This window comes from Dasypus novemcinctus, chromosome 26, assembly GCF_030445035.2.
Source record: "Dasypus novemcinctus isolate mDasNov1 chromosome 26, mDasNov1.1.hap2, whole genome shotgun sequence".
Classification (NCBI taxonomy): Eukaryota; Metazoa; Chordata; class Mammalia; order Cingulata; family Dasypodidae; genus Dasypus; species Dasypus novemcinctus.
The window spans coordinates 5,493,279-5,519,212 of NC_080698.1; the positions used below are offsets into that span (position 1 = coordinate 5,493,279).

The 25,934-nt window shown below is 41.4% G+C and overlaps 1 protein-coding gene across 2 annotated transcripts; it reads left to right on the plus strand.

Annotated features, from left to right (window-relative positions):
- The first annotated feature begins 10,092 nt into the window (after window positions 1–10,092).
- ZNF197 (zinc finger protein 197) lies at window positions 10,093–25,430 on the plus strand. 2 transcript variants are annotated; one of them, XM_012518915.4, is made up of 6 exons: window positions 10,093–10,249; window positions 12,682–13,157; window positions 14,280–14,439; window positions 15,319–15,410; window positions 15,684–15,810; window positions 22,458–25,430. In XM_012518915.4, exons 2-6 carry the CDS (start codon window positions 12,759–12,761, stop codon window positions 24,749–24,751), a joined length of 3,072 nt encoding a protein of 1,023 aa, XP_012374369.2. In that variant the 5' UTR covers window positions 10,093–10,249; window positions 12,682–12,758; the 3' UTR covers window positions 24,752–25,430. The 2 variants fall into 2 exon arrangements, with proteins under 2 accessions (XP_012374369.2, XP_058144789.1); XM_058288806.2 differs by lacking the exons at window positions 10,093–10,249; window positions 12,682–13,157 and adding an exon at window positions 14,070–14,157.
- The last annotated feature ends 504 nt before the right edge of the window (window positions 25,431–25,934 follow it).

Sequence of the window (25,934 nt, forward strand, 5' to 3'; positions counted from 1 at the left end):
GATGGCCTTTCAAAATTGTCCTAACGAAGTGAGAAGTCTTGGCCTTTATACCCCTGCAATTGAAGTGGTCTTCAATTGAGGATAGTTCCTGGAGAGGGCTCGTAGTAAAGGACTTTCAGCCAGTGCCTCTAGCGAGGGTGAGGATGGGCATCTGAAGGGGAGTCTGGACTGCGTAGCTCAGTGCCCTCTACACTGATCATGATTCTATTAGGGGAATGCATAGGCATTGGATAGAGTTCTCAAAAGAGAGTTGCCTCAGTAGTAGAGAGCAACAACATAGGCTAAATGCTGCTGTGATTCCACCTAACAAGTTTTAAAAGCAAGACTGAAAAGGATCAAACTATTCCCAAGGATCTTAACCAGGAAAAAAAGGCTCAAGAATAAAATAGATGCAACACCCAAAAATGTAAAATTCACAATACTTAGCATCCAGTCAAAGGTTACAGGCATGCAAAAATGCAGAAAAATACAATCCATAATTGGGATATTAGTAGAAACTGATACAGAACATATGCAGATGTTAGAATTAGCAGACATGAACTTTTGAAAATATAAATGTGTTCAACAGTTAAGTAGAGACAAAAAATAAAAGAGCCAAGTGAAATGTCTAGAGGCCTAAAGTATGATGGCTGACGTGAAAAATACAGTGAATAACAGTGGCAGATTGGACATTTCAAAAGAAAATATTGGTGAACTTGAAGAAAGCAAAGAAGCTATTCAAAATGAACATAAAAAGAATAAGGGAAGCAGACTTGGCCCAGTGGATAGGGCATCTGCCTACCATATGGGAGGTCCATGGTTCAAACCCCAGGCCTCCTTGACCCATGTGGTGAGCTGGCACATGCGCAGTGCTGATGCACACAAGGAGTGCCCTGCCATGCAGGGATGTCCCCCACGTAGGGAAGCCCCACGCGAATGGAGTGTGCCCCGTAAGGAGAGCCGCCCAGCGCGAAAGAAAGTGCAGCCTGCCCAGGAATGGTGCTGCACACACGGAGAGCTGACACAACATGACGCAACAACAAGAAACACAGATTCCCGGTGCCGCTGATAAAAGTGGTCACAGGAGAACATACAGCGAATGGACACAGAGAGCAGACGACGGGGGGAAGGGGAGAGAAAAAAATAATTTAAAATTGGAGGACTCAGACTTCCCAATTTTAAAATTTATTACAAAGCTACAGTAATCAAAGCATTGTGGTATTGGCACAAGGACAGACATACAGACTAATGGAATACCTTTGAGAGTTCAGAAATCTTCACATCTATATAGTCCATTGATTTTGGAAAAGGGTGCCAAGTCCACTCAATGGGGAAAGAATAGTCTCTTCAACAAGTGGTGCTGGGAAAACTGGATATCCACATGCAAAACAATGAAAGTGGATCCTATCTCACACTATACAAAAGTTAACTGAAAAATTAACTGAAACCTAAATATAACAACTAAAACTATAAAACCCTTAGAAGAAAACATAAGGGAACATCTTCAAGACCTTTTATTAGGCAATGGAATCTTAGGCTTTACACCAAAAGTATGAGCAACAAAATGAAACAAATTGGACTTCAAAGGACATTATTGAGAAAGCGAAAAGACGACCTACAGAATGGAGAAAATATTCAGAAATCATACATCCTAGAAGAGTTTTTAATTATTTTTTATTTCAAAGTGTACTATCAGTGGTATTTGGTATAATCACAATTGTGCATTCATCAATTATTATTCAAGAGTTTTCATTATTTAAATAATAAAGACAAAAAAAATCATCACTTCTCAATCTCCATGTTTCCTCTGCTGTGCATAACTGCTATTTCTGCCTATTTGTGCATACTTATTTTAAAGTAGTTTTATTGAGGGGAAGCAGATTTGGCTCAATGGAAAATGCATCCACCTACCATATGGGAGGTCCGGGGTTCAAACCCAGGGCCTCCTGACCCGTGTGGTGAGCTGGCCTATGTGCAGTGCTGATGCATGCAAGGAGTGTTGTGCCACACAGGGGTGTCCCCATGTAGGGGAGCCCCACGTGCAAGGAGTGCGCCCCATAAGGAGAGCCGCCCCGTGTGAAGAAAGTGCAGCCTGCCCAGGAGTGACGCTGCACACACGGAGAGCTGACGAGGCAAGATAATGCAACAAAAAGAGAAACAGATTCCCAATGCCACTGACAAGAATATAAGCAGACAAAGAAGAACACACAGTGAATGGACACAGAGAGCAGACAACTGAGGGAAGGGAGGAGGGAGAAGGGGAGAGATATAAATAAATGAAATTTAAAAATGAAGTAGTTTTATTGATATATTCATATACTGTACAATCTACCAATGCCTTTTTTTTTTTTAAGATTTATTTTTTATTTCTCTCCCCTTCTCCCCCCGCCCAGTTGTCTGCTCTCTGTGTCCATTTGCTGTGTGTTCTTCTATAACCACTTATATCCTTATCAGTAGCACTGGGAATCTGTGTCTCTTTTCGTTGCATCATCTTGTTTTGTCAGCTCTCTCTATGTGCAGCGCCATTCTTGGGCAGGCTGCACTTTTTTTGGTGCTGGGCGGCTCTCCTTACGGGGTGCACTACTTGCACGTGGGGCTCCCCTACACGGGGGACACCACTGCATAGCAGGGCACTCCTTGTGTGCATTAGCACTGCGCATGGGCCAGCTCCACATGGGTCAAGGAGGCCCGGGGTATGAACCGTGGACCTCCCATGTGGTAGGCAGATGCCCTATCCATTGGTCCAAGTCAGCTTCCCTCAATGGCTTTTAGTATAATCACAAGGTTGTGCATTCATCACCAAAAAGAAAATTTTAGAACAATTTCTTTACTACAAAAATAAAAACTCCACACCCCTTAGCAGTTACTTCTCAATCCCTCTCTCCTTCCACAGTCCTACATAAGCACTAGTCTAATTCCATCTTTTAACTGATTTATATTTACATATTAAATAAATAGAATCATACAATTTGCAGTACTTTGTGTCTGGTTTCTTACACTTAGCATAATGGTTTTGTTTTTTGTTTTTGTCTGATATTAACATCTTGTAGCTTTAACATACATTTGTTCAGTTTCAAAGGAAAACAGTCTTATCTATGCAATAGTACCCATATTCATATTTCACATGAGGTTTTACTATGGTATACAGTCCCATGTTACATGTTTTAGCTTTCCTTTTAGTAATTTACATGACCTTAGACTTTCCCTTTCAACAACTGTCATACCGATTTAATAGCACTGCTAGTTATAAATACTGTGATGTGCTTTCACCATTTCTATTTATTTCTGAAGATTGACACATCCTTTTGTACCAGTTCTGCACTAGTTAACCCTCAGCTATCCATTCTCTAAACTCATTCTATTTTCTGATGACCCATATTCTTAACTCCATAACCTATAAGGGTTTAATATCCAGAATATTTAAAGAAACTCTATAGATCATCAACAAAAAGGCAACCAATTAAAATATAAGCAAAGGACTTATATAGACATTTCTCCAAAGAAAATATACAAATGAAAAGATGCCCCACATCATTAGCCACTAAGGAAATGCAAATCAAAACCACAATTAGAAACTACTTCACATCCACTAGGATGGCTATTATTTTTAAAAATAAGGAAAATAACAAGTGTTTGGTGAGGATATAGAAAAACTGGAACTGTTGTGCATTACTGGTGGGAATAAAAAATGGTGAGCTGCTGTGGACAAGAGTTTAGTGGCTCCTCAGCATTAGAGAAATGCTCCTCAGAGAGAAACCAGACTTCCTGTCTATTTACCAGGTATGTGGTCTTGGTCATTTTATTTAACCAGGCCTCTGTTTCCTATGTTATGAAGATTTATTTATTTATCCCCCCATTGTTGTTTTTGCGCTTGTGTCCTTTTCTGTGTCCTTTTGCGGTGTGTTCTATGTCTGCTTGTCTTCTCTTTAGGCAGCACTGGGAACCGATCCTGGGACCTTCCAGAGTAGGAGAGAGATGATCTCTTCCGCTGCCTCAGCAGCCTGTTCTGTTTCATCTCTTGTTGACTCTCCTCTCTCTCTCTCTCTCTTTTTTTTTTTTAACTTCATCTTGCTGTGCCAGCTCTCCGCGTGGGCCAGCCTGCTGTCACCAGGAGGCCTTGGGAACTGAACCCTGGACCTCCGTTATGGTAGACGGGAGCCACATCCACCTCCCTTCTCAGTTGTCGATATGCACATTGTCTTAGTTTCCTAGGACTGCTGTAACAAATCACCACACACTGGGTGGTTTAAAACAACAGGAATTTATAATCTCTCATTTCTTGAGGCCAGAGGTCAGAAAGCAAAGTGTCAGCAGGGTGGCACTCCCTCAGAAGGGGAAAAGTCACTCCTTTGCTCTTCTGTGGTCCAGGTGGTCCTTGGCTTTTGGCTGCATCCATCCATCTCTACCTCCATGGTCACATTGCCTCCTCTTCTGTTTGTCTCAAACTCCCTCCACCTCTCATGAGGATACATACCATTGCATTTAGGGGCCACCAGAATAACCCAGGTTAAACTCCTCTTAGTCTCCTTAGCGTAACAGGTTCCTGGGGTTAGGGTATGGACATATCTCTGGGGCACCACCTCACATGCTTATCCTGAAGGTTAAACAAACTGGTGAAACAACGGTTCCAAAATCTGTCTTTGCCTCAGAATGTCTTAGCAAACCAGAATGGTGGGGGGAGGGTGGAAGCAGAGGCTTTCATTATCCATGTTTCACACATGGGGAGACAAGGCTCCGAAGGAGCTGGCTCAGCCCCAGGTCGCCTGAGCCCCAGGCCTGACAGGGAGGGAAAGAGAAGGCCTCTGCAGAGGGGAGGGTTCCGGGGTCAGGGCCCAGCCTCAGGGGCCTAGGCTTCCCTTCCCTCCTGCCCGAGACCCCGCCCCGCACAGCTCACCTGGGTCTCCTGCTCTGAGGCGTGTGAGCTGGGGAACCCGGGAGACTCATGCCTGCCTTTCTACCAACATTTTTTTTTAATACTTTGGTTAGTAGTAATATTCATTTTTTAAAGATTTCTTTTATCTGTCCCCTTCCCCCCACCCCCGCCAGTTGTCTGATCTCTGTGTCCATTCGCTGTGTGTTCTTCTGTGTCTGCTTGTATTCTTGTCAGCGGCATTGGGAAACTGCGTCTCTTTTTTGTTGCATCATCTTGCTGTGTCAGCTCTCCATGTGTACGGCGCCTCTCCTGGGCAGGCTGCACTTTTTTCACACAGGTTGGCTCTCCTTACAGGGCCTACTCCTTGCGCGTGGGGCTCCCCTAAGCAGGGGACACCCCTGCGTGGCATGGCACTCCTTGTGTGCATCAGCACTGCACATGGGCCAGCTCCACACGGGTCAGGAGGCCCTGGGTTTGAACCCTGGACCTCCCATGTGGTAGGTAAATGCTCTATCAGGTGAGCCAAGTCCGCTTCCCATCTACCAGCCAGTTTCTGTAGAAGGGTTAGAATGAGTCTGAGCTACAAGTATCCATTGAAACCCTCATAATTTATTATATTTCTCTTCCCTTCTAGGATATTAGGTTTCCTCACCTTAATGCAATATTGTGAATGTTTTTTCATATCATTAAATATTCTTCTACCTTTTCAATGGCTCATATCAATCCCCTGTTGTTGGACATTTAAGTTTTATCAATTTTATGTTATAATAAATAAAGAGTGTGTACTGAAAGAACCTAGTTTGAAAAGGATGGAAGAGAATGAGATCAAGGCCTCAGAAAAGGCCAGCTTTGGCAAGAGGGACTGTTCTCAGAGGGTCAAGTTGATTTGGGGGGGTGGGCGCTATGGGCAGTTAGGTAGTTCCCATCAGACAGTCCCAACTGTTGAGATCCTGTTTGGAGGCTGGCCAAGAGTAAGGGCTGCGGGAGACTGGAGATGACTGAAACAACTGCTACAGAAAGTGGAATAGGAAGTCCATATGAAAAGGACCAAACAGGACTTCTAGCCCATTGTGAGGTTTCTGGTACCATCAAAGTGAACAAAAGGATAATTATCCAACTGCTTCGACCTGGGATGTTTGCCTGCATGCTTTAATGGCAGCAATGACTTATTTCCTTGTTTATTCTATGTGGAATGTGACTAAGGCTTATTTATAATGACTATTTCTGTTAATATGTACTAGAAAAATAATTAGCTCATCAAACTTGTAATTTTTCAAAACTCATAGTTTAGGAAAAGACTCAAGTATTTTTTTAAAGATTTATTTATTTTTGTTTATTTTTCCTCCCTTCCCCCCTCATTGCTTGCATTCACTCTTTGCTCTCCGTGTCTGTTCATTGTGTGCTTTCTGTGCCTGCTTGTCTTCTTTTCAGAGGTTCCTACTGAATGATTCCATTTGCTAAGTTCACCCACACCAGGGCTGGTCCTCTGTCTTGCAAGCCCAGAAACCAAATCTATCTTTTTTTAAAGACCCTGCAGGAGGAAAAAAATGCACTAAATTGACAAAGGAAAATCAAGGTATCAGGTAGGGAAAGAATGTTTAGGGATTAGAAGCTGTATAGGCAAAACCAGTGGTATCCATGAAAGCACTCTTATGTACTATGCACAAGTAAGTTTAGCCTGACCAGGTGGCAGTCAACCATCTCTTCCTCAGACACTATCCCATTTGCTGTGCACCTTTTTGAACTGCAACAATTTACACACCTTCAAACTCTTTTTGCCTTGTAGACCCCTCCCTCCTGTTCTTAGACTGAATTTAGCCCTGAGGCTTCCCAGAAATCATGTCTATTAGCAAAGTCCAGCCAACTTTAAAAAGTTATAGCAGGGAAATGGATGTGGCTCAACCAATTGGGCTCCTGTCTACCATATAGGAAGTCGAGGGTTCGATGCCCAGGGCCTCCTGGTGAGGGCAAGCTGGCCCACATTGCAAGCTGGCCTATGCGGAGTGCCGGCCCATGTTGGAATGCCACCATGCAGGAGTGCCCACTGCATAGGAATGCCACCCCGCACAGGAAAGCTGCCCCACACAGGAGTGCCGGCTGATGCTGAGCTGGTGTAGCAAGATGACGCAACAAGAGACACAGAGGAAAATCTCTCATTGAAAACAAGAGAGGGAAGCAGACTTGGCCCAATGGATAGGGCGTCCACCTACTACATGGGAGGTCCGCAGTTCAAACCCCAGGCCTCCTTTACCCAGTTGGAGCTGGCCCATGCGCAGTGCTGATGCGTGCAAGGAGTGCCGTGCCATGCAGGGGTGTCCCCCGTGTAGGGGAGCCCCACATCCCAGGAGTGTACCCCATAAGGAGAGCCACCCGGCACGAAAGAAAGTGTAGCCTGCCCAAGAATGGTGCCACACACATGGGGAGCTGACACAACAAGATGATGAAACAAAAAGAAACACAGATTCCCGGTACCGCTGATAAGGATAGAAGCGGTCACAGAGGAACACACAGCAAATGGACACAGAGAGCAGACAACTGGGGGAGGGGGGCAGGGAATAAATTTAAAAATAAATAAATCTTTTAAAAAATAATAATAAAGTAAATTTCCCTATTAAAAAAAATTCTACTGTGATCTTACCTAACAAATCTTAAAATCTAGACCTACAAGGATCAAACTGTTTCCAAGTAACTTAATTGCATCCTGCCACCCATCTCCTCCCCCCATGAAAAATTCAAGATTACTTAATAGGCACACAAAAATATCCTGCCACCAATCAGGTAAAATTAAAAATGTCTAGGCTCCAGTAAAAAATTACCACGCATATGAACAAGCAGGAAAATACAAGTCATATGAGGAAAATAATCAGTGAAAACTGATCCAGATCTGACTCAGATATTAGAACCATTACTAAATCATTAAAGTTATTATAACTATATATTATATAATCATAAGTCCAGAAGAAAGATTGAACATGTTAATTAGAGACATGGAAGATACTTAAAAAAATACCCATGTTGAACTTACAGAGATGAAAATTACTATGTCTGAGATAAAAAATACCTTGGCTATTTCAGGGTCTGTTTGAAGGTCTTACCACACTTATTACACTCATGGAGTTTCTCTCCAGTATAGATTCTCTGATGGCCAGGAAGGTGTGAGCTCTGATGAAACCTTTGCTGTATTCATCACTCTGATAGACTTTCTGTCCCTTCAGAACTCCTTGGTGTTTAGCAGGACTGGAGGACAGATCAGGATGTTCCCCGAGCTCCTTATAGTCCTCATATCCAGCTTCTGTGGTGTTGTTTTTTTAATCCTCATCTGTTATGTCTGAGAAATCACTTTCCAGTCTGCTCCCTTCTTCATCTAAGGGTTGCCCTTTTAGCTTCTCTAAAATATCTTTACAAGCACCTCCCGCCTGTAGTCCCAGAGGAACCATCCTATAGAGTCCTCTCAGATGGGCACAGGCCAAATATCAGAGTACAGACAAACTGCATGATAAAACCAGATGGTTATTGGGGCAACTGTTGGTCCTCACCAGCTAACAACACTGTGGTGACATGCTTCCAGGCCACTGTTTGGTAGGTTACTGAGTCAGTGATCTGCAGCCTAACTGGTCAGCGTGGCTTTTCCCATTCCTTTCTTCTTCCCCAGTAGAAGCACTTCTTTAGCAAGAATGTCTTTCAGTTTCCCAAAGGCTCCTATCAGTCTAACAATACAGTCATTGCCCCTTTGTTTTCAGTCCCATAGTGAATAGCGCCTGTCTTCCTGAAGAAGAAGGGAAGAGGAAGATATCTTCGGTTACAAGTAAAATAATTTAGTGTGGGGAGAGCAAGGACCACATTGATAAATATTTCAAAATCTACCCATTTATGTTTTGAGACCCACAAAGTACTATTTCTTGATGTGGCTGTTGCTTCTCAGTCTCCTTTCTTGGTTCCTCCTTTCCCCAACCTCTTCTTAGCACTTTTGACTACCTACATGTATTTTGTGTTTGTTTTCTGTCTCTCTCCACTAGAAATGTAAGTTCCATGAAGACTTTATCTCTTTACTTTTTTCCTCAGGGCCTGGAGCAGTGTCTGGCACATGATAGGCACTCAGTTAATCCTTGAATGAATGAATGAGTAGGGGCTAAAATGTTTAAGTGAGAGTTTAATGAAAGCAACATCTATATAAACAATAATACGAACCTTGCTCATTCAACAGACATTTTTCTCGAACCTAGTATGAAGACTTCAGCTTTAGGTCGGGGACTAGGAATACATGGGATCCATATGGCCTTTCTCTTTTGGAGCCTAGTTCCAGGTTCAGTCCCATATAGAGATATCAACTCTAGAAGTTCAACCAGAGAGAGTTAGAATTTCCTTCTCCCTTATACACACCTGATTTTACCCAGGGTGTTGGACAACTGGAATGACCCCTTTCAGGGGAGATGGGATGCCCCCATTTGCACGTGTCTTTGTATCTTCAACTTGATTACTATGCCATATCAGAACTCAATTATCCCATCACCTGGGCAGGAGATACACCCACAATAAGTGAATTCACAAGGAAGTGATTTATAAACTATGCTATTATTTACAGTGAGAACGGCCATAGATTCCAGAACAAACCAGGGAAGCGGTTGTGGCCTAAGTGACTGGGCTCCCGTCTATCATATGGGAGGTCCAGGGTTCCAGTCCCAGGGCCTCCTGATGAAGTCAAGCCGGCTCACATGGCAAGCTGGCCTGAGCAGAGTGCTGGCCTGAGTGGAGTGCTGGCCGGTGCAGGAGTGCTAGCCCATGCAGTAGTGCTGGCCCACATTGCAAGCTGGTCCAACAGAGAGCCGTTGCAGCAAGATAATGCAATAAAAAGAGAGACCAAAGAGACACAGCCGACCAGGGAGCTGAGGTGGTGCAAGAGATTGAGCACCTCTGTCCCACTCCAGAAGGTCCCAGGATGGGTTCCCAGTGCCAACTAACTAGAAGACAAGCAGACACAGAAGAACGCATAGCGAATGGACACGGGATAAATAAATAAATCTTTTAAAAAAACAAAACAAAAAAGTCACCCACGAGGTCGTTCTGTCATATGAGAGATTACTCCCTATCACTCCCTATCAATATCAGTCCAGGAGGCAACAAGTACCCTGAGGGTCTGGCTGTGTCATTCCATTCTGCATTCCCGCAGTCACAGAGGGGAAAAGCAAGGAACCATAGAGATGCGGCTACCTAGAGAGTCCGCGATGGTGCGCCGGGGCGGAGGAGAGAGACCGGAAGTGGTGGTACCCACGGTGCGGCCATTATTCTGGGCCTCAGTGGGCCTGGTGGTCCGCCGCGGTGTCGTCTCCTAGCGTCCCGGCACGGGGCTCCCGGCACGGGGCCGTCGTGCTCCAGGCCGGAGCGCAGCGGGCGTTTCCGGTGAGCGGGCCGGGCTGGGAGGCGGGTGGGTGTGCGCGGAGGGCGGGCCTGAGCGCGGAAGAGCCGCGCACCCCTCGTCCCCCTCGCTGTGGCACTTGACTCCCTTCGCTGTCCCTCCTCGGCTCGGTGTTGGCGTCGGTGCCGTGGCCTCAGCTTGAGCACGCAGTTTGCGTGTGGCTGTGGACTGGTGCCTCTTGGAAGACAGTTTCCTCAGGGGCCAGGTTCCCCAGGCAGGGCCTTTGCTCCTCAATCTTCTCTGAGGCTGATGCAGGATTAAAAGCTTTTGACTTCACTAGAGCTGGGCCTCCCAGATTCTGGGGATGGGTCTCTCTCTCTCTTTTTTTAAGAGGATTAATCCCGTCATTTTGATTTTGTAATGTAACGGCCTTTTAAAAACCAAACCGACCACCCATTACTTCATTTTAACGCCAAAAAAGTACTACGACGGCCGTAAACTCAGAATAAAGGCTTTTTTTCCTTTCTTTTTTTAAAAAAGGATTATTGCTTTTTTCTTTGCAGCTTGCCAGATTAAAGCTTGATCATGGACTAGCGTATGGAAACCTTTGCTTTAGAATATTTGTGGTTTGGATTTCAGAAGTCTCTGAGATGGTATTCCATATATTGTTCTTTTAAAACTAGGCATGGTAATGCCTGCCTGAGACACAACAGGGGGCTTTATAAAATATTAAGGGACACATATAGCCATTAAAAATAATGATAGAGAATACTTAATGTGTTCACAGCATAATGTGTGAGAAAAACAAGTTCCGGAACAGTACAGTCAGACCCAGTGTTGTGATCCAAAGTGATGAATAGAAAAAAGACTGGAAGGACATTATCCAAAATGGTAGCAGGAATTATTTTCTGGTAACTATTTTTTTCTGTTTGTTTTCAGGTTTTCAAAAATATTTTGTAATCAGAAAAATACATGCTATTTTTCTAGAGAGTCACAGCTCTGAGTTCTGTGTAATAAAAACATATTCAAATTTATCCAAATATTTTGATTAAAGAGCAAGCTTCAGAGAATTCAAAATATGTACAGTAAGCTGCAAAGAACTTAATTCAGCCTTTCTTTGTGTTATGTCATGATTAAGATCACATCACTTGTTGACTCTACTGAGCGTAGGAAAGAATGCTAATTACAGGATAATATCTAGTGCTGTATATACCAAGGAGGTTAAAAAAAAACTTGGCATGTATTAAGATATCAAAATCTCACAACAAAGTTTATAAGGTAGGAACTGTCTTGCAGGTTAAGAAACTAAGGCTCAGAAGGGAGGTTATTTGCTCAAGGTCACATAGGAGTAGCCAGGATGCCCGCTGTAAGAGTGGTGGATAAGGGTTAGTGTAATTAAGTGGAGGAGATGCTGCAAGTAAAGACCAGGAATCTCATGAATTTGTTTTTAGCAATGGTCTGTGTAACGCAAGTGTCTGTTTCCCTGGGGCCTTGGGCAGGAGGCTTCTGTCAGAGGAGCCCTAACCCCAACTTAGAACTTTGCTCTCAGAGAAGTTCCCTTTATGACTAGGAACTGACTGAGTTCAGGAAGCTTGGTTATTTCTCTGGGTTAAATTTATTATTATTTTAAGATTTATTTTATTTATCCCTCCCCCTCATTGTTTGCTCTCGCTGTCTGCTCTCTATGTCCATCTGTTGTGAGCTCTGTCTGCTCATCTCTTTAGGAGGTACCAGGAACCGAACCCGGGACCTCGCATATGGGAGAGAGGTCCTCAGTCACTTGAGCCACCTCAGTGCTCTGATTTATTTATTATTAATTTTTAAGAAAGATTTATTTATTTATTTCTCTTCCCTTCCCCCCCCCCACCCCGGTTGTCTGTTCTCTGTGTCCATTTGCTGCATCTTCTTTGTCTGCTTCTGTTGTCAGCGGTACTGAAATCTGTGTCTCTTTTTGTTGCGTCATCTTGCTGCGTCAGCTCTCTGTATGTGCAGTGCCATTCCTTGGCAGGCTGCACTTTCTTTTGCACTGGGCGGCTCTCCTTATGGGGTGCACTCCTTGTGCGTGGGGCTCCCCTACGCGGGGGGTACCCCTCTGTGGCACGGCACTCCTTGCATGCATCAGCACTGCACATGGGCCAGCTCCACACGGGTCACGGAGGCCTGGGGTTTGAACCGCGGACCTCCCATGTGGTAGATGGACACCCTAACCACTGGGCCAAGTCCGCCGCCAGCTCTCTGATTTATTGTGTCTCTCATTTTCTTTCCTCTTGGTGTCTCTTTTGTTGCATCATCTTGTAAAGCCAACTCACCGTGCCTCCTCAATGTACCTGCCTGTCGTGCCAGTTCTCTCGCCTTCTCCAGGAGGCACCAGGAACCAAACCTGGGACCTCCCATGTGGTAGGCAGGAGCTCAGTTGCTTGAGCCACATGTGCTTCCCTCTTGGTTAATTTTAACAATGTTTTCTGTTTTTTTTTAGGTCTTATAGATGATATTCCCCAAGCTCTAAGAAATCACGCAAGGATTAAGGGGGCCTAGAGAGGAGCATTTTCTGGAATGAAGACAATGATGAGAGAAAATTGGGCCCACAATGCTCTGAGACAAGAGGGTCTTGTGAAAGGGAAGGATGATATCTGGAAATGGGGAACCAGCTTCCAATGGAGCAGCTCCTCTGTTTGGGAAACCTCACACCTGCATTTTAGACAGTTACGTTACCATGAGACATCTGGGCCCCAGGAGGCTTTGGACCGGCTCCGGGAACTCTGTCGCCGGTGGCTGAGGCCAGAAGCACGCACCAAGGCACAGATCCTGGATCTACTGGTGTTAGAGCAGTTCTTGAGCATCCTTCCTGGGGAGATTCGGACCTGGGTGCAGCTCCATCGCCCTGGAAGTGGTGAGGAGGCTGTTGCCCTGGTGGAGGACCTTCAGAAAGACCTCGATGGACCAGCACTAAAAGTGAGAAAGGGTGAAGGATTAGGATTTAGGATAGAAGGAAGGCAAGAGCTCAGGCAGGGCAGTCTGGACTGAAGAGTGATCCTGTGATTTTTCATTGTCAGTTAATAGCACATCGGCAACCCTATGATTTGGGTCTTTGGGCCCAACTCGGAATCAGTCAACACTGTTGACTGCATTTTTCCTCTGGATGATCTGGCTATGCTAAGTTTGATTCAAGAACCTGAAGAACATGATATTTGCAATTGTTCCCCTAAATTGAACCATATATATTGTTTGTATAAGTACTTTTAGAATGATGAGTAGGCCCTGAGGCAGTGACATAGCAAGAATGAGGCATTTCGGACCTGGTAAAACCTCCCCTTGTGGCTATGTGCCCCAGCTGGAATTCTGGGAGCTAAGGGACTAGGCTGAGATACTTGCCTCTGTTAAGATTTTATATCCTTGACCGTTAAAGAAAAATTTCTTTGTATAAAGTGTTCTGTATATGAAGTCTGAACCATAACTTCAACTTGCCTGTGGCACCAAGGGTGGGCTTAGTTGTTTGTCTTATTTATGAAAATAAAAAAGTTTAGAGTGGTATGCTTTATTACAAATTAATAATCTGTCCTTCTCATTTGAGAGATAAGAAAACTGAAGCTGAAAAGGGTTAATGAATTACCTTCGGTCAGATGTCTAGCTAGCAGCAAAGCCTAGAATCTAGATCCTACCCTAGTGTTCCTTCTGTTGTTGGGGTAGGAAGTGATAGGTAAAGGGAAAAATAAGTAGAAAGTAGGTAGTAGAAGAGATGTGATTGAACTCAAGTCTGAATCTAAAACCCATCTTTTTATTACTGCTCATTACTTCCCATTCCCTCCTTAATCCACCCTCAGGTCTGCCTTCTGTCCCTACCATTCTGTTCAGTGTCCTCTGGGAGAGGTCACCAGAGTCAGTGACCCCTGGAGGGCGGCTCCATTGTTTTCAAGGCAAAGCTTTACTGCTGTTTTGATGGTCCGTACTCAAGGTGGGTATCTCCCATCTCACAGTTCTGGATTGTGGGCAGAAAGAGGTCCAAGGTGGTTAGAGGAGTTCCGTTTTCTGGAGGTACAGGAAGAGCCAGGGTCATTTTGTCTTGCTTGTTTCTAGGTTCCAGTCCTTTCCAAGGACCAGGACACTCTGCAGGAAGGAATAAGCTCCCCAAGAACAACACTTCCTCCTGCAGCTGGTGGCAGCTCCATGGCCACTGAAATTCGCCCAAATCCTCTTACTGACGCGGTGGTATTCAACCTCCAGGATCTTCAACATGGTACTTACTCAGGGGCCTGGTTTCGGGCTTTCTAAGGACCTTTCCTTTGGTTCATCCCCCTAGTCTCAGAGAGTTGCTTTCTTTCCTTCTGCTCTGAATAAGGATCTCTCCTAGTACCAAGCTCTATGTCTTGTTTCCGCCTTTTTTTTTTTTTTTTTTTAAAGATTTATTTATTTATTTAATTTCCCCCCCTCCCCTGGTTGTCTGTTCTTGGTGTCTATTTGCTGCGTCTTGTTTCTTTGTCCGCTTCTGTTGTCGTCAGCGGCACGGGAAGTGTGGGCGGCGCCATTCCTCGGCAGACTGCTCTTTCATTTCACGCTGGGTGGCTTTTCCTCACGGGCGCACTCCTTGCGCGCGGGGGACACCCTTGCGTGGCACGGCACTCCTTGCGCGCATCAGCACTGCACATGGCCAGCTCCACACGGGTCAAGGAGGCCCGGGGTTTGAACCGCGGACCTCCCATGTGGTAGACGGACGCCCTAACCACTGGGCCAAAGTCCGTTTCCCATTGTTTCCGCTTTTTTACCCCTTGTCCTTTCCTGGGTCCCTTTGCCCTTTTATCTTTTTTTTTTTTTTTTAGTGCAAGCCAGTAATTTATTAAGGAATGGAGAGAAGATCAATGGGAGAAATTAACAAATTATGGGTCCTGGGTAGAGAGGAAAGGGCCTTTATCCATCCTTATTGTTACTCTTTGTGTTGATCCAGCCCTGCACATAGCGGGTCACAGAGAAAATGTGTGTAGGTCATTTTTATAGCCATCATTGCCTCAGTCTGAGAGTACAGCGTCTTCTTGAATTCTTTGTTTATAGGCTATACTGGGCTTGGGGTGGTGGGCAAGAACAGCAGTAATCTCACCTGCAGCTTTTTCTCCTCCCTCAGATCCTCCTGTCCCTGAAGCTTCTGCCCTTTCCCAGGAAGAAAACCCAAGGAATCAATTAATGGCACTCATGCTCCTAACAGCCCAGCCCCAGGTTTGCATCTTCTTTCCTTTCCTTTCCTTTCCTACCTAATTGTGGTTGACCTGCCCTCACTCACCCTAGTGCGTTGGTGTCCAGTTAGTTCCCATCTCTGAATCATGGTCCATGCTAGTGTATGGCAGATGTACATGGGGTTGTCTTATGTCTTCCTGATGTCCGTTGCCCACCTCACAGCCTTACCCTGTGTCCCTTCCCCAGAAGCGAAGGGAACTCTTCAATAGGGTAGCTCCTGGGCATGGGTAATCTTATACACATCTGCTGTTTCAGGAGTTGGTGATGTTTGAAGAGGTATCAGTATGCTTCACTTCAGAGGAATGGGCATGTCTGGGCCCAATTCAGAGGGCCTTGTACTGGGATGTGATGCTAGAGAATTATGGAAATGTGACCTCCTTAGGTAAGGATGCTTTCTTCCCATAATTCTAATCTTTATTTCACCAGCTTTTGTTTAATTTTGATTATAAAAGTAAGATAAACTTATTCTGGAAAACAGATAATTAGAAGGAAAAAACGACTTCCTTAACTTCACTATTTGCAGACAACTACAGTCAACATTTTGACATTTGGTTTTTTTTTTCTGTGTATTTGGGTGTTTTTTTTTTACATTGTTTAAAAAACATATGTGTACAAAATAATATGTATATACAGTTTTATAGCCTGCTTCCTCTTTCATTTTCCTTATAGTCCTAAAATTACAAATTCTTTGCAGTTATTATCTATTTTGGCTACATAATTTGTTCTGTAATTGAATTAGCCACTTTCTTATTTTGGATAAATTGCTATAGCAACCATCTCTTTGCCTAAGGCTTTTCTTTATTTCTCATTAATTTTTAGAAGTAGAATTACTAAGGCCCAAATGTTTGAGTGGTTTTAAGGCCCTTCATACTGCCAAAGTGCTGTTGATAATTATACCTGTCCTCTCTCCTCTCAACAGCAGTGCCTAAGATTGCTCCTTTTTCTCCACCTGCACTGATATTGAGTAATCCCATTTTAAAAAATTTTTGCTACTGAATAAGCAAAACAGTATAATATCTACTTATTCTTAAGTGGATTTCCTAATGAATAATGAAATAAGAGTAGAATATATTTTTAAAATTTTATTAGCCATTTGTGCTTCCGACAGACTTTGAATAGCTGTTATATGGTGGTGTCTGTGAGGATGATGTGATTTTCCCCTTAAATAGCTTACATGGTTTGGGAGATAAACATAGAAAGAATAAACCTGTAAAGGGCAGAGTAAAATAACTCTTTTATGTAAGAGTGGCCTAAGCTGGTGTGATAGACATGCAGAAGATAAAGCAGTCAGTTCCATTCCTGGGGATTAGGAAGGGCCAGAAAGGAGGTAGCATGTGAGCTGGACCTTGAAGGAAAGTGGGATTTTGTTGGCAGAAATAAACATTATGAATTTAGGGATCAGCCACAAGATTTAATTTTGACTGAAATATAAATTAAAGCATCACCTTAAATGGCTGCATAGTATTCCATTGTCTATCATGCTTTATAGTGGCAGCTTTGTCATATGAATATTTCTATTCAAGAACATTATATGCCATTCCATTTCATCAGTACTGCCTTTGTGAGTTTTGTTGTTTTAAAATCACATTCCTGTAGATCTTGGGTATTTCTGCTTATGTTTACTATTAGGAATTGGAGTTTTTCTAATGTTTTCTAATTGACTTGTTTGCATATACAAAATTATTGACTTTTATGTTAATTGTGTACCTAACAACATTATTAAATTATTTTCCTGTCCATAATAATTTATACTGTATATGTTTACACATTTGAGAAAATATCCTTTAAGGAAATTCTCAGCAGTGGTGATGGTGGATCAAACGTTCTGTAGGTTTTCTATTTTCATAAATATTACCAGTCTGCTTTCTACCAAGAGGTATCAATTTATACTTCCATGAAAAGAGCACAAGAAGGTCCATTTTCCCCTTATGTGCTTATGATTTGGTCAATCTTTTTCTTTTTTTTAAAGATTTATTTTTTATTCATTTCTCTCCCCTTCACCCCAACCGCCCCCCTCTTTTCTGCTCTCTGTGTCCATTTGCTGTGTGTTCTTCTGTGACCGCTTCTATCCTTAGCAGCAGCACCAGGAATCTGTGTTTCTTTTTGTTGCATCATCTTGCCGTGTCAGCTCTGTGTGTGTGTGGTGCCATTCTTGGGCAGGCTGCACTTTCTTTTGCACTGGGTGGCTCTCCTTACAGGGCACACTCCTTGCGCATGGGGCTTCCCTACGCAGGGGACACCCCTGCGTGGCTCGGCACTCCTTGCGCGCATCAGCGCTACGCATGGGCCAGCTCCACACAGATCACGGAGGCCTGGGATTTGAACCGCAGACCTCCCATGTGGTAGGTGGATGCCCTAACCACTAAGCCAAATCCGCTTCCTGATTTGGTCAATCCTAAACCTTTGCTTTATGGATGAAGAATACTATTTCTTTTGTTTGTTTTGTGTTTCTTGGATTATTAATGTGGTTTAAATCTTCTCAAATATTTATTGACCATTTTCCTCCTAGTCATAATCTTCCTAAGTTTATCTGTTGGAGAGCTTTTTTTTTCTTTTACATATTAGAAACACTAACCTTTTGCAAAGGGTTTCATACATTCTTCCTGTTTGCCTTTCACCATCACTTATTGTATTTTTTTGAGCCTTAGAAAATATTTAATCATATGGAGTAAAACTTCACAGTGTTTTCCTTTATGGTTGTCCTGGTCATCTTCTCCATAAAATTATTATTTTTTTAAATCATCTTTATTTTCTTCTGAAACTTTTATTGCTTCATTTTTTACATTTAAGCTTTAATTCATCTAAAATTTATCTTGATGTGCAGAGTGACATAGGCATTCATTTAGTTTCCTTTTTTAACCCAAATGGCTTTTAGTACTTCTGATGCTATTTATTAAATAATACATTTCTTCTAAGACATATTTAGCATGCTTTCTGACTTCATTTGTTACTTTTTTGAAAAAGTTACTCTAGATCCATACCTCATGCCATATAACAAAATTAATTCCAGATGGGTCTAAGAGTTAAACTTAAAAGAATAAAATAAAATGGAATTAATTATTTATTCTAGCTATTCGAGGTATGAGAGATTTGATCCAACTTTAATAAATAAAATATGCTCTAACTCCAGTGTTGTTGCTGCTTTGGGCAAGCAGGTGCACAGATGTTTATGCTCTTTGATATGGTGATTCTGATTTGAGGAGGGTACTTGAAGGGAATAGTTCAGAAATTATGAAAAAAAGATATATTTAAAGACAATCCCAGTAACTCTTTATAATGGTTAAAAGTTGGGTACAACCAAATTCCCCAAGATAAAGTACTAAGCAGGCCATGCTGTTTTTGACGGTGTACCGTGACACTGTTAAATATGACAACTCCATGGACTTAATTTCTGTATATTGATAAAATATTTGGTAAAAAAGCAAACTCCCAGATAAATTGCTCATGTTGTCTGTATATGTCTTTTATATATATTAATTTAAAAGACTGGGGTAGAATTTGAAGGAACATATTCAAGAAATATTGAGTACCTATCATATCAGGTTTATTCCCTGCCTTAAAGTGCAGGTAAATTGGGAAAACAGACATTTACATTAATAGTTAAAATATATTGTGGTAAATACTGTAATAAAAGTATGCATAAGGTTTTGTGGGAGCCCATGAGAGCCTGGGAAAAGACTGGGAGAATGGGGGCAGGAATGTGGGTGGTGCAGAGAAAGATTTACAGAGGGGTTGACATTTTTTTTAATCAACTTTTGTGATATATGTAATATACCATTCAGTTCACTCATTTAATGTATACACTTCACTGGTTTTTAGTATATTCACAGAGTTTTGTGACCATTACCAAAGTCAATTTTAAAACATTTTTCATCACCTCATAAAGAAACCCTGTACCCTTTAGCAGTGACACCCTCCCCCATTTCACTCAACTGCCCGCTCCCACCCAGCTCAAAGCAACCACTCATCTGCTTTCTGTCTCTGTAGACGTGCCTATTCTGGAAATTTCATATAAATGGAATCATAAGATATATGACCTTTTATAACTGGCTTCCTTTATTTAGCTTAGTCTTTTTAGGGTTCATTCACGTTGTAGCATGTTATCAGTACTTCATTCTTTTTATTGCCAAATAATACTACATTGTATAGATATACTGTACTTTGTTTATCCATTCATCAATTGATGGACATTTAGTTTGCTTCCACTTTTTGACTATTCTGAATAATACTCCTAAGAACATTCTTGTACAAGTTTTTGTGTGGATATATGTTTTGTTTCTATGGGAGTATACCTAGAAAGGGAATTTCTAAGTAATGTGGTAACTTTTTTTGGATGTCTATAACAAAGCACTTATTTACATTTTATTGTATTCCTATTTCCATAGCTTTTTTTTTTCTTTTCTTTTCTTTAACTTTTTGAGGAACCACCAGACTGTTTTCCAAAATAGCTGCTCCAGTTTATTCTCCCATTAGCTGTTTATGAGGGTTCTGATTTCTCCACATCAGCACCTCTTACTTGTCTGATGAGAGCCATCCTAGTGGGTATGAAGTGGTATCACCTTGTAGTTTTGGTGTGCATTTCTCTGATGGCTAATGATACGCAACTTTTCATGTGATTATTGGCCATTTGTATGTCTTCTTTGGAGAAAATGTCTATTCAGATTCTTTGCTGTTATTTTAATTGGGTGATCTTTTTATTATTGAGTAGTAGGATCTTTTTTTATATATTCTGAGTGTAACTCCTTTATCAGATCTATGATTTGTAAATATTTTCTTACATTCTTTGGGTTGCCTTTTCAGTTTCTTGATGGTGTCTTTTGAAGCGCAAAAGTTTTTCATTTTGATGAAGATCAATTTTTTTTTTTTAAACTTGTACTTCTGGTACCTTATCTAGAAAACAAAGACCATGAAGATTTGTGTTTATGCTTTCTTTTAAGAGTTTTGTAGTTTTAACTTTTGGATTCAGTTTAGCATTTTGGTTTTTTTAATCTATTTTGAGTTTTTTTTGGTATATAGTGTGTTGTGGGGTCCAGTCTCATTCTTTATCATATGGCTATCCAGTTGTCCCATTACCATTTGTTGAAAAGACTATTCTTTTCTCTTTGAATTTTCCCCTTTTTACCATAATTGTGAGGGTTTATTTCTGGGCTCATAATTCTATTCCACTAATCTGTATGTCTATTTCTGTGTCATTACCACACTTCCTTATTATTGTAGCTTTTTGGTATGTTTTGAAATTCAATAAGCATGAGTCCTCCCACTTTGTGTTTTCAAGATTGTTTTATCTATTCTGGGTCTCTTGCATTTTCATATAAATTTTATGATCAGCTTGTCAATTTCTGCAAAAAAGATAGCTGGGGTTTTTATAGGACTTGCATTGTTTCTGGGGATCAATTTAGGCAGTATTGTGATTTTAACATTATTAAGTCTTCCAGTTCATGAACATGGGATTTCTCCGTGTTTCGATCTTTAATTACTTTTACAGTGTTTTGTAGTTTTCAGAATGTAGGTTTTGCACTTTAAAAAAAATTTTATTCCTAAGTATTTTATTATTCTTGATGCTATTATACATTCAATTGCTTTCTTAATTTTTACATTGTTCATTGCTAGTATATAGAAATACAATTGATTTTTGTATTTTGATCTTGTATCTGGCAGCCTTGCTGATCTCATTTATTTGTTCTAGTAGTTTTTAAGTGTATTATTTAGAATTTTCTGTATGCCATCTGCAGATAGACTTTGTTTTAATTTTTTTTTTTTACCAATTTGGATGCCTTATGTTTCTTTTCTTGCTTAATTTCCTTGGCTAGAATCTCAAGTATATGTTGAATAGAAGCAGTGAGAGCATATGTCTTTTTTCTTGTTCCCTATCTTAGGGAGGAAAATTTTTTTTTCTCTCCCCCCCCACCTCCCATTGTCTGCTCTTTGTCCAGTCACTGTGTGTTCTTCTGTGTCCACTTGTATTCTTGTCAGCAGCACCAGCAATCTGTGCTCTTTTTGTTGTGTTATCTTGCTGTGTCAGCTCTCCGTGTGTGCAGTGCCACTCCTGGGCAGGCTGCACTTTTCTCGCACTGGGCAGCTCTCCTTACAGGGCGCACTCCTTGTGCGTGGGACTCCCCTATTCGGGGGACACCCCTGCATGGCATGGCACTCCTTGCGTGCATCAGTACTGCTTGTGAGCCAGCTCATCATAAGGGTCAGGAGGCCCTGGGTTTGAACCTTGGACCTCCCATGTGGTAGGTGGACAGACGCTCTGTCCACTGAGCCAAATCTGCTTCCCAGGGAGGAAATTTTACTTTTCACCATTAAGTATGATGTTGGCTGCGGGTTTTTTATAGGTGCCTTTATGTGATTGGGGAAGTTCTATTCCTAGTTTGTTGAGTGTTGTTATTGTGAAGGGGTGTTGGATTTTTATAAAATACATGTTGTTGATTTTGGTTTGCTAGTATTTTGAGGATTTTTTGTGGACTATTCATAAAATTTATTTGTCATTGGTTTTATTTTTTGTGATTTCTTTGTTTGGTTCTGGTCTCAGGGTAATACAGGCCTCAAAATGAGTTGTGCAGTTTTCCCTTCTCTCTCTCCTCTTTTTTTTGGGAAAACTTCAGGAAGGGTTGGTATTAATTCTTCATAGTATTAGCTTGTGAAGCCATCTGGGTTTGGGCTCATCCAATTTCCTAAGCCTCATATCTGAATCCATCTTTATAAGGTCCCATATTCTTTCTCTGATTCTTCTTTGCATCTGTTTTCTCAGCCATCATTTATATTTTTCCATCTGTTCCCTGAAGATGCAGAGCTAGAAGTGTTTTAGAGTGAGTTCTATGTTATTCCATTTACAGTATTCTGTCAGCATACCATTTTAGCTTTGTACCTTTGTTTAATGAAAATTGTATCCCTTTGCCCCTCAAAATACTGAAACCTTTCGTATATGTAAACATTCAAGAGTGAGTGTTTTAAAGTCATTTGAAGATCTTGTTTGCACAAGCACCGGGACTTGATAACATTTACATTTGTCGTTTCTTTTACTAGAATGGGAGACCATGACCGAGAATGAGGTGGCGTCAAAGCCAGGCATTTTGCAAAGAGCTGACTCCCAGAAGGGAACATCCAAAAGACTTCAGGGAAGTGTTCCCCAAGTTTTTGACTTTGAGGAAGAGTGTGAATGGCAAGTGTTGGCAAGTCAGTGGGGAAATGAAACAGGGGAGAGGGTAGATACAGTGAAGAAAGGTTCCCTGCGGGAACAAGACAAGAGGAAGAGGACTCCACCAGAAAAACAAGGCCAGAAATGGAAGGAATTTGGAGAAAGTTTAATAAGTACTGAAGGAAAAAAGTTTTATAAATGTGATCTATGTTGTAAAAATTTCAATAAAATCTCCCATCTTATAAACCATCGGAGAATCCACACTGGCGAGAAACCTCACAAATGTAAGGAGTGTGGAAAAGGCTTTATTCAGCGCTCAAGCCTTCTAATGCATTTACGGAACCATTCTGGGGAGAAGCCTTATAAATGTAGTGAATGTGGAAAAGCATTCTCTCAAAGTGCTTACCTTCTAAACCATCAGAGAATCCACACTGGGGAGAAACCTTATAAATGTAAAGAGTGTGGAAAGGGTTTCTATAGGCACTCAGGCCTTATTATACATTTAAGGCGCCATTCTGGGGAGAGACCTTATAAATGCAATGAATGTGGGAAAGTTTTCTCTCAGAATGCTTACCTCATTGACCATCAGAGGCTTCACAAGGGCGAAGAACCTTATAAATGTAACAAGTGTCAGAAAGCTTTCATTCTGAAGAAGAGCCTCATTTTGCACCAGAGAATACACTCTGGGGAAAAACCCTATAAATGTTATGAATGTGGAAAAACTTTTGCTCAGACCACTTACCTTGTTGACCATCAGCGACTCCACAGTGCAGAAAACCCATACAAGTGTAAAGAATGCGGAAAAGTTTTCATTCGGAGTAAAAGCCTCCTATTACACCAGAGGGTCCACACAGAAAAGAAAACGTATGGTTGTAAAAAGTGTGGAAAGATCTTCAGTTCTAAGTCAAACCTCATTGACCATAAAAGAATGCACAGCAGAGAGAAACCTTATAAATGTACTGAATGTGGGAAAGCCTTCACTCAGAGTGCTTACCTTTTTGACCATCAGAGACTCCACAATGGAGAGAAGCCCTATGAGTGTAATGAATGTGGCAAAGTGTTCATTCTGAAGAAAAGCCTCATTTTACACCAGAGGTTCCACACTGGAGAGAATCTCTATGAATGTAAAGACTGTGGCAAGGTTTTTGGTTCTAACAGAAATCTCATTGACCACGAGAGACTCCACAATGGGGAGAAACCTTATGAATGTCGAGAGTGTGGGAAAACCTTCATCATGAGCAAAAGTTTCATGGTCCATCAGAAACTCCATACACAAGAGAAAGCTTACAAATGTGAGGATTGTGGGAAAGCTTTCAGTTACAATTCAAGCCTGCTTGTACATCGGAGAATCCACACTGGGGAAAAGCCCTTTGAATGCAGTGAATGTGGAAGAGCTTTCAGTTCTAATAGAAACCTCATTGAACATAAGAGAATCCACAGTGGCGAGAAACCCTATGAGTGTAATGAGTGTGGCAAGTGCTTCATTCTAAAGAAAAGCCTCATTGGACATCAGAGGATTCACACAAGGGAAAAATCTTATAAATGCAATGACTGTGGGAAAGTTTTCAGTTACCGTTCAAACCTAATAGCCCATCAGAGAATCCACACTGGTGAGAAGCCCTATGCATGTAATGAGTGTGGGAAGGGCTTTACTTACAACAGAAACCTTATTGAACATCAAAGGATACACAGTGGGGAAAAAACCTACGAATGTCATATATGTAGAAAAGTCCTTACCTCTAGTAGAAATCTTATGGTACATCAAAGAATTCATACAGGAGAGAAACCTTATAAATGTAATGAGTGTGGAAAAGACTTTAGTCAGAATAAAAACCTTGTTGTACATCAGAGAATGCACACTGGGGAAAAACCTTATGAGTGTGAGAAGTGTAGAAAGTCTTTTACTTCTAAGAGGAATTTAGTTGGCCACCAGAGAATCCACACAGGGGAGAAACCCTATGGGTGTAATGATTGTAGTAAAGTTTTTAGGCAAAGGAAAAATCTTACTGTACATCAGAAAGTTCATACAGATGAAAAACCTTATGAATGTGATAAGCCTGAAAAAGAATTCTCTCAGACCTCAAACATTCATCTTCAGCACAGACTCCATAGTGTGGAAGAATTCTCTTGGCTACAAAATAACAATGAATCCAAGATAGAGATTCAGAAAATCCAGTCGTAAGTAAAGTGGAATAGAATCTCTACCTACTTAAGTAACTGTTGGAGGAGTGGCAATAAATGGTTCCTATAAGGGAAAGAAATCATGATTGACCCATTTATAGACAAGCAAGCTTACTTGTAAAAGTAATTTAGACTTTCAAGTCTACAAAAACATCAACCAAATTGTAGTTAAAGGATACTGTGTTCTGTACCATTTGTTAACAATCTTAGAATGGGATTTGAGGCATTTGAGAACTCTGAAGAATCTGGGTGTATGTTTTATTAAATGTAATGATTTAGATGTAAATGATAGCAAAAAATATCTTTGTATTAAAGAGTGGACATTCGTTCTGAAAATGTGTATATAGATCTGAACATTTTAAAGATAGCATCACTGCTATAGAATCCCTATATAGATATTATGATCCAGACATGGAATTAGGTGGGCAAGAGTCTGCTGTTTGAAGACAACCTATGAAGAGCACTGGATTTAAAATCAGAAGGCCTAGGTTTGGGTCCTGGCTCTTTACACCTAGGTTGTGTTGTTAATTCAGCCTCTAAGCCTTAGTTTTCCGTGCCAGTTAAGTGTTAACTTAATGCCTACCTCACAGGGTTGTTGTGAGGATTAAGTGAAAGGATTTTTGTGAAAGTTCCTTGTGAAATCATTCACTTGTCAATAAAATTGGATAAAAGAGGTTCAATCAAAGTCTAGAACATGAGGTATAGATGGCATAATGTAACTTTGTTCATTAATTCTGAATATTAGAAAGAAGGGGACTCCCTGAACCTCAAAAGATATTCATTTTTAGAATGAATAAAAGGAACTATGATGGATAGCTAACTTTGGAATTAAGTATATTTAAGAAGAATTTTAAAAATATAGCTTTTAAAATACATAAGGGAGTTAATAGATAATGTGCCTAGTTCATTTCCATTTTTTTATGGAAAAAATATTGGATTAATATGAAGAATGTCCAGCCATTAACACTGGTGTCAAAGAAAACATATTTTTCAACTTTAAAATTCGACAGATGTAAAGTGTCAAAATGGAAGGACACTTGTATTTGCTTTCCTTGTTCATAGGGGTAAATCCTTAAATCAGCCCTGAAGTTGATGTTCCTTGCCCTGTCATTATCAACTTATCAGCATTTCATCAATGCTGTCATAGTATAATATGTTACTCAAAAAACAACATTCAATCCCAG

Coding starts and splice junctions, on each gene's coding strand:
- ZNF197 (XM_012518915.4), top strand. CDS start 12,759: ATGAAGACAATGATGAGAGAAAATTGGGCCCACAATGCTCTGAGACAA. Junction 14,440..15,318: donor CCTCCAGGATCTTCAACATG/GTACTTACTCAG, acceptor CTCCTCCCTCAG/ATCCTCCTGTCCCTGAAGCT. Junction 15,811..22,457: donor TGGAAATGTGACCTCCTTAG/GTAAGGATGCTT, acceptor TTCTTTTACTAG/AATGGGAGACCATGACCGAG.